At 49.2% G+C, this 8,032-nt stretch overlaps 1 protein-coding gene across 1 annotated transcript in view; it reads left to right on the forward strand.

Annotated features, from left to right (window-relative positions):
- ETH_00024765 (cysteine repeat modular protein, putative) overlaps positions 1–7,293 on the forward strand; it is a gene marked incomplete at both ends in the record, with an annotated part of 29,543 nt that extends 22,250 nt beyond the window's left edge. Inside the window, 6 exons of the mRNA XM_013375064.1 lie at positions 65–347; positions 476–877; positions 995–1,103; positions 1,203–1,712; positions 1,853–2,486; positions 2,665–7,293. Of these exons, the coding sequence (XP_013230518.1) occupies positions 65–347; positions 476–877; positions 995–1,103; positions 1,203–1,712; positions 1,853–2,486; positions 2,665–7,293 (6,567 nt within the window). The remainder of the gene's footprint in view (positions 1–64; positions 348–475; positions 878–994; positions 1,104–1,202; positions 1,713–1,852; positions 2,487–2,664) is intronic.
- Positions 7,294–8,032: the final 739 nt, after the last annotated feature.

Here is an 8,032-nt window from a genome sequence, read left to right on the forward strand (position 1 = left end):
TGCACGGAGTGCCCCTGAAACGCTTTTCAGCTTTGAAGCAGCTGTGTTTTTCCTGTTCGTGCAGCTCGTCTCTGATCGAATAACTTTTTTGAGCATAGACAATATGAGCATCTCGTTTTATAGGCAGATTACCTTGGGGGCAACAAAATTCATAACCGGTCTGCGCGTCATGGATGAAGTCGTGCTTTTGACGTCAAAACAATGGTCAGTAGAACAAGAGCTTGGGCGGACCGAAGTTGCATATGTTACACTTAGCCAGCTGATTGACAACGTCTACTTTACTTACCCGGATTTCAGCAAGAAGCTGCAAGCTGGACTGCGCTACCGCTTTTTACCCTTGGTAACAGGTATGCTAGACTGTGGTGCTGCTACTCCCGCAGGCCCGCAAAATTTCAGCACGACGTTTCTTACGTTGCCATTGCACATCGCAGCAAAATGCATTGGGAATATATTGTTTTCTTTCTATTCTTATCAGGTCAGGCCATCCAGTTTTTCAAGGAGGATGCAGAAGCAGGAGATCCGTTACAGTCAATTGGTTTTACCCTTGACTCGAAAACAGGAGAAATTCAGGGAACCCTTACGGCGACTGTAACATCGCGAGTGGTGATTGTTGGAGGTGATCTATTGGGTTCTTACACATGGTCTTTTGAGTTCGAAGCAGGATGCCAGTCAGGGGAGTACTTCAACGAGACATCTAACAAGTGTGAGCCATGTCCCGTGGGGACATTCCGTGATGAAGAAACTGACTTACAGCATTGCCAGGACCACAAGGCATACAGTACCACTCTACAAACCGGATCTACAAATTTATCGCAGTGCGCTTGCATTAAAGGCTTCGAAATTGGGCAACTCGGCTACTGCCAGCCATGCCCTGCAGGTGCGGAAAATCTCTCCGTTGCGTCCCGCAGTAGTGCCTTGGTTCAATGCTGCAGATTGTATTTGAGATCATATTATTTCTTATTCGGATTTGTTGTGTGGTTTTGGGCTTTCGTAGGTACATACAAAGCTATAGCAGCTGACGCGAAGTGTACAGGGCGTTGCCCTCAGCATATGTACAGCGAAAAGACAGGAGCAGAGAGTCTGGAAGACCTTAACTGCCAGTGGTGAGATGGCTCCCCGAAAACTGTGCCTGAAAGTCGGCGATTGATGTGAACTTATCTTTTCGGACCAAAACATTTTTCCTCTGTCCAATTTGCGTTCAGCGAGCCAGGTTTCTATCTGACGGAGGGTGGCTGTAAAAGCTGTCAGGTTGGAACCTACTGTGCAGGCGATTTGTCTCCACCCGTCCAGTGCCCCACTAATCAAACAACGCCGAGCACAGCAAGTACGAAATTTAGTGACTGTGTGTGCACGGTTGGATACTACCGCGAGGGCGACGAGTGTGTTCCTTGTGATGTTCTCACGTATAAGCCACTCATTGGAGATCAAGCATGCACACAGTGTCCTCAGCCGGCTTCCAGCGCTGCAGCCGACAGCCCTCTCCTTGCCACGTCTGATCCCCAAACATCGATGTTTTCAAGCAAGCGCGGCGCCTCTCAGCAGTCAGAATGCGAAGTATGTGCCAGCGGATATTATTTTGACTCCGTGTCAGTTGGGGGCTGCGTACCCTGCAAGAAGGACTTTTATTGTCCTGGGTTCCTGCTGGGGTTGATGTCTTGCAAGAACAACTCAATTACGGCTGGTGTTGGGGCTGAGAGTGTATTCCAGTGCAAGTACGTCGAACTGGCTACCTAATTCAATAAATGAACTAAGCAGTGGTTACGACAGCATGAGTTGTTGCCTTTGTTGCATACGTGTCTTTCGAGTGCTTTTGCAGCACTGTGTAAATTGCTACCTTATCTATGCGTTTCAGGTGCCCAAAGGGGTACGGAAGGGTCACGGGCCGAAATCCTCTTGATCTGAGTCTAACCTGCGCGCCTTGCCCGGTCAATTACTTCCAGCATATGGAAGGCGTAGACGCTGAGTGCATCCCATGTCCATCTAACTCTATGACTAAATCTACTATGTCGTCCAGCATCACAAGCTGTGTTGCAATGCCAGGATTCAGTGCCTTGGAGAATTTACAGGCTCTTTCTGATGATGAGGGGAGTGATTCAGCTAGCCCGAATGCAGATACCTTCTTGGAAGCTGTTGAGCTTGCTAAGGACGTGGAGCTGGCTTATGAGTCCTTCGTTGCAGAAGACCTATTAGCCATTAATGTTTTCTGCAAGGAGAACGCCACTTCAGTGCAAGATTACGATATGGCGGAATTCGTTACCATGCAGTATACACTGTCATTTGAAGATTGTCAGGCCGCTTGCTTGAAGAATGTGTATTGCACCAGCTTTTCATTTTCCAAGGAGGACAGGTTTCCGACTTACACTAACAGTATAATGAACTACACAGGCATTTATACCTATGCATACTGGCCTTGCCACCTCTATATGTTCGGTTCAGCCGCAGCAGCAGACGTCGAGAATTGGAACGATATTTGGGAGGGCACTGAAGTACGCCAAGTCTGAATGTTTTGCATTTCAGATGCTAACTGTTTATGCAAACGGGCCAGTGATGCAAACGGGCCCTGGCATATATTATTAGAGCAGACGCACTCTCTTCTGCGCGCATTCACCCGCTGCTGGCGTATATTGCAACCTTCCTTTTCATTGTGTGGCTGCACTTCTACAGGTAGAGCTTGGCAAGAAGGTGGCGTGTGTCGTGGGACGCGTAAAGGACGAACTTACTTGGCAAAGGTTTCGCTATGTTGAGTGTCCACAAAACGCATTCTGCCCTGGAGACAAGGATGCCAGTATTTTCGAGTGCCAAGATTATGCAGTGACATTGAGTACGGGGGCATATTCTGGGGAGCACTGTCTGTGCTTACCAGGCCGGGAGCCTGTGGGGCATGTTTGCGAACAGTGCAAATTGGGCTTCTACAAGAATACCACGGAGAATGTTGCATGCACTGAGTGCCCACAATTTTTCACGACTAGCATCACCGCAAGTACAAGTGCTTACGAATGTGCTTGTCAAGCTGGCATGTACATGGCACCAGCTGGCACTACACCGGACTCTGAGCAGTTACGAAGAGCTAGGAGTGTAGAGGCTGCTGCCAATGATGAACCAGTCGAACTTGAACCTGCGGCGCTGGAGACAGTTTCTCATGCCAGATCGATTCGGGAACTGAGCAAGCACGGTGACTTGGAACCACATGTTGCTGGCGAAATATCAGTATTGCAGCTAAGGCAATTGCCATGGCTTGAAAAAGAGACTCGAGAACAGTTGGAGAAGGTGGTGGAGCTAGGAGTCTGTATGCCTTGCCACACGGGAATGTTTTGTCCAGGCCTGTGGAAGGACCCACCCACGAACTCTACTCACATGCCTCCGCAGCAGTGCATTGAGGGCTCTAGCGTCCCACAGTCTACAGTGAATGCAGATTCAGTTGAAAAGTGCCTCTGCCTGGCTGGTTATGCTTATGGTAGGTCATCTGATATTGCTGTGTCATCTGACTCATACTTCACGTGCAGCAAATGCCCTCCTGGCACGTACAAGGAACTGCAGGAGAACTCTCCGTGTTCGGGTCGGTGTATGAAAGATGCTGAAACATACCCTGGAGCAGTGAGCAAGAGCCAGTGCTTTTGCCAGGTGGGGCGATATGCAGTGGAGACAGAGGACTCCGAAGGCCTGTTCAGCTGTGTCGAGTGTATTACCGGTGGGGTTTGCGTGGGCGGCTTCAAGCAAAGCGTCATCGAAGCGATCCAGGAGAACCCGAGCTTCACCAACATCACGATTGCAGACCACACTATTCCGTATCCGCAGAAGGGGTGGTTTGCAACATTCAAGCTCGATTCTGAAGATTCGTGGAGGCCTCGGTGGCTGCCCTTCACAGTGAACCCATTGGAAGAGGAAGCAGGAATTTTCGAAGGCGCCATTGCTTTCGATGACGAGGGCCCTAGCGTAAACTCTTTGCAAGACCCGCACGACCGAGTTCCTGACATTCACCCGTGTCCTGTTGACTACCGGTGCCATGGCGGCCCGTCAAACTCATGTTCTGAAGGTGGTTCGGGTTATTTGTGCAGCACATGTGAGAGAGGATACGATATGGCACATCACGGAGCTGTTTGTACGAAGTGCGAGACTGTCTGGTATGAATTCGTTTACCTTGTTGGCTCAAGATTCATTTTATGCTTAATCGTGTGGGTAATTGCAGCAGTTAGTTGTTTAGCTGTTCGAAACCCTGCATGCATTCATCCCATTCTAATTCGAATATGGTTGTCCAACCTCTTTCTCTTTTATCTGTTCGGCTTTTTCCCCGAGAATAGCGTGTCTGCGCTGGCGGATTGGGCTCAGCTCTACAGGATCGTATTTACTTATCCAATATTTCTCTTTAACAAATATCCGAAGGTCTTCTGCATCCTTGACCAGTTAGGCTTCCCGTTGGACTTCAAAAGGTCCTGGTATCTTCAAAAGTTTGCTCAACTGCTGGTGCCGGTCGTTGACGTTTGCCTGATTACGGTGATATGCGGTATTTCTTTAATTCTTTACAAACTGTACAGGCGTTCCAAAATACAGAGAGTCTCATTGGTGCTCAGTCACGCTCAGGAAGTTCACTCAGGAGATATTTGGGCAATGCGTACTGTGGAAAAGATCCAAGACATGCGGTGCCTTGGACTGTTTCACTATATATCCCCTTCCGGGGCAACGCGTTCTCAAAAAATCCTTCGTTTTTTTGGGGACTTAGTTCCAGCATTCATGATCATCTGGTTCTGGAACCTGCCATTCCTGGTTATTGAATGCACACAGCTATTAGGGTGCGTGTCGATATCATACAAGAATGAACCTTCCTTATTTGTTCTTACCGCCCTTCCAGAACAAGTGTGTTCTCTCGATGAGCCATGGTTTTTGGCTGGCGCAGTTGTGGGGGCCAGTGGCATTTTGGTGTGGGGGATCAGCAGCGTCATCGTTTTTTGTGTGTGGATGCTATACACGGACAATGCTGACAAGCTGGAGGCGAGGTATCGCTATGGCTTTCTCTCTAATGGATATGAATTTCAATACCGAGCTTGGGAAATGTTCCTCATGGCACGCAAACTGGCTTGTGCGTGCCTTCTCACATTACAGCTGCACATGAGTGCTGCTGGGACTCAGGAGGTTTTCCGGAACTCCGTGAACCTCTTGATCGTCACCATGTGCTTGATCTCTCAACTGTTGATTGAGCCATATGATAGACGGAGCCACAACCTGACGAATCGAGTTGAGTTTTTGGGCCTGCTAACCAATGTCGTTAACTGTATTGTTATTCAGGGCAGCTTGTCCTTCTCTGTTTTCAAATGGTTGGGCCCGCTGCCTATCGTCACGTGCGGGCTATTTCACATGTACGTCTTCTGGAACCTTTTTGTAGAGGCGGGAAGAATGGTACTTATGCGTCCTCACTTGGCAAGGTTGCCGTCGCCGTGGAGATACTTTAACCTAGTGACCAGGTCTCTCGCTAGACTTTACACTCGAGGTAATGCGAAAGTCTACTACAACTACATCACGAACGAGATGGTGCTTGAGGCGGCAGCGAAGTCAAGGGTCTTCCACATTCGCAGAATGATCCAGAGAAAGAAGAAGCTCACAGATTATCGGAAGATTAATTATGAAAACAGGACGTACTTTGTCTCTGCTCTGACTGACTCTCTTTCGCGGCTGGTAATTTCCTGGTGTCAGTTCACCATACCTGGAGACTGGCTGGACTTCACTATTCGTTATGCATTTTGTTACTGTTTTTGGATGAGGCATCGCGCGGCCAGCAATAAGGAGCCTCTTGACTTGGAGGAATTTGATGCCATGAGACCGTCTTTGTTCAATGAATGCTACGTCGAGGAGCATGAAGGAGATGATGATATTCTTCTAGACCCAGAAACACAATGTAATGAAGTTGAAGCGGAGTTTTTAGATATGCTGGTTGACGATGACGTGTATGACGACAGTCCAATTACTCTCATGGAGCTGTACGTTGCAGTGCAGTCAATGCGGTATATCCCACGAGGACAACTCCGACGGCTGCATATGTGGTACCGCGAAAGGATGGCCGCAGCAAGCAGCTCTGACATGCCAGCTCTGCGCAAAGAGAACGAAGAGCTTGAGGCAGAGCTTCAGCAGCTGAGCGAGGCACTGCGCAGTCGATTTGGCTCTCCAGATGGAGACGGAGCCTCTTTCAACATCCTTGACTTTTTCTTTGCGGTGGAAGTATTGCACGAGGCCGAAGCGGAAAATTCACGCCTACGGATGGATATAGAAAAGGAGGTCAATTGCATCCTCAATGCGCGCGCGGTTCGTTGTGTGGCTGAAAGGGTTCAGATGGAACTAGAAAAAGCGGACGGTGAAGACCTCGAGGATATCCTTAAATCGTTCGATGAAGTCGCTGAGAGGCAAAAAGAGGCTAAAGCACGGTTAGAGTACCTAGAGCCCGTTGTGAAGGACAAGAATAGGAAAGTTAAAGCACGCAGTAAGGGCACTACGGAAGATCCGAAGAGGAGTCTTAAACAGTTGGGGTCGAGGCGTGTAAGCTTAGCAGAGGAGCGCAAACGTGTGCTTCGTCCAAGCTTTTCATCCCTTGAAGCTGCTTCTGAAGGCAGACAGCGACGTAAGTCATTGGCACCTACGTGGCTGCACGACGCTAATGGTGGCATGGGCCGTAGAGTATCGCCTGTTGGCTTTTCCGATGATCGAGAAAAAGGATCTGGTGCTAGCCGCCGGCGGATAAGCGTAGAGTTAGATGTAATGGGAGGGCAGGCATCTGAGGAGGGCTTACAAGGCAAGCAGCCTCGACGGATTTCGCTTTCCCGTACGCCCAGTGACGCATCCATACAAGGGTCGCGCACCTTGCAAACGCACAGCAGTTTTGGTTCAGAAAGGGACAACAGTCCTAAAAGCAGTAGGCGGACTGTCAGAAGTGCTTCGCGTCTAGGTGATTCCGACGTCGCGCCTTCATCTGATGACCAGGAAAGAGCGCCGAAAAGGACTGCGAGAATGGCCTCCCCATTGACGCCTTCAGCGATAAAAGCAGAGCCATCAAGCGGTGCTGAGCATCCGCTCTCACGCCGCAGAGTATCACGTATCGGGAGCGCTGGTTCTTTAGCAGAGTCAGCGGAGGTTGAAACAACAGGAGGGTCGAAGCCGGCCCCAAAGAGAGCTATCGGCACAACAAGGGAAAGCATCGATCCCTCGGATCCAGCTCGAGCAGAAACTCCAGTCGAAAGCCCGAAGCCTAGTTCTAAACGGTCCATAGGACTTTTTAAAAGACCCCCTGGGTCTAGGGAGGGTGAACGTTGAAGCCTGTGGTGGCTATCATCATGCAGTGTATTGTAGAACATTCAGCGTGCCTTCGCGTTTTACAGATTGATTCCTGCGTGCTAATCGGCGTGTAGTAGATCGGCAGTTGGAATTTAACTAGTGATGTCATGTTTACAGTTGCAAAGCACTTTTTACTGTGTTTGTCATCAAGTGGAGCAGTGGGCTGTCAACAGAAAGTACAGACGAGTCTTGTTCTTTTTGGTCCCTCTCATTTCTTCTAAGAAGTATTTTGCAGTATTACGGATAGCCTTCCGGAATAATGCATGAAGGATGAGCTGTACCGTATACATGTGCTGATTGTAGGTTGATATTAGTGATGCCCGCCAGCGGATTTTGAAACAGCAGCACGCCGGCGTCATAAAACGTGTTCTGCTGATACCGTGAACGTTCACAGCTCGACGCATGGTTTGAGAAAATTTTCTGCTAACGCCAGCACCCGAACGTAAAGTAGTGATGCCTGGCGCCCGCTGTATGTGACATCATGAGATATGCCGGTCGTGCGTAGTGTCTTTTGAGTCGCATAAGAATAGACCCAATTAGCTGTCGACTCTACACCCGGCTTGTTGCGGAGTGAAAGGCAACCATCCCTCGCATTCTTTCAATACGTCAGCTGCATAACTAGATTGTGATGATGTGCACCGGAGCTATTAAGGCAATAGTCCCTCCCATCCTCTAACGGAAGATTGATTGCTGGTTCCCCATCATTCCCACGAGCAAC

This window comes from Eimeria tenella, genomic scaffold, assembly GCF_000499545.2.
Source record: "Eimeria tenella Houghton genomic scaffold, Eth_scaff25, whole genome shotgun sequence".
Lineage (NCBI taxonomy): Eukaryota > Apicomplexa > Conoidasida > Eucoccidiorida > Eimeriidae > Eimeria > Eimeria tenella.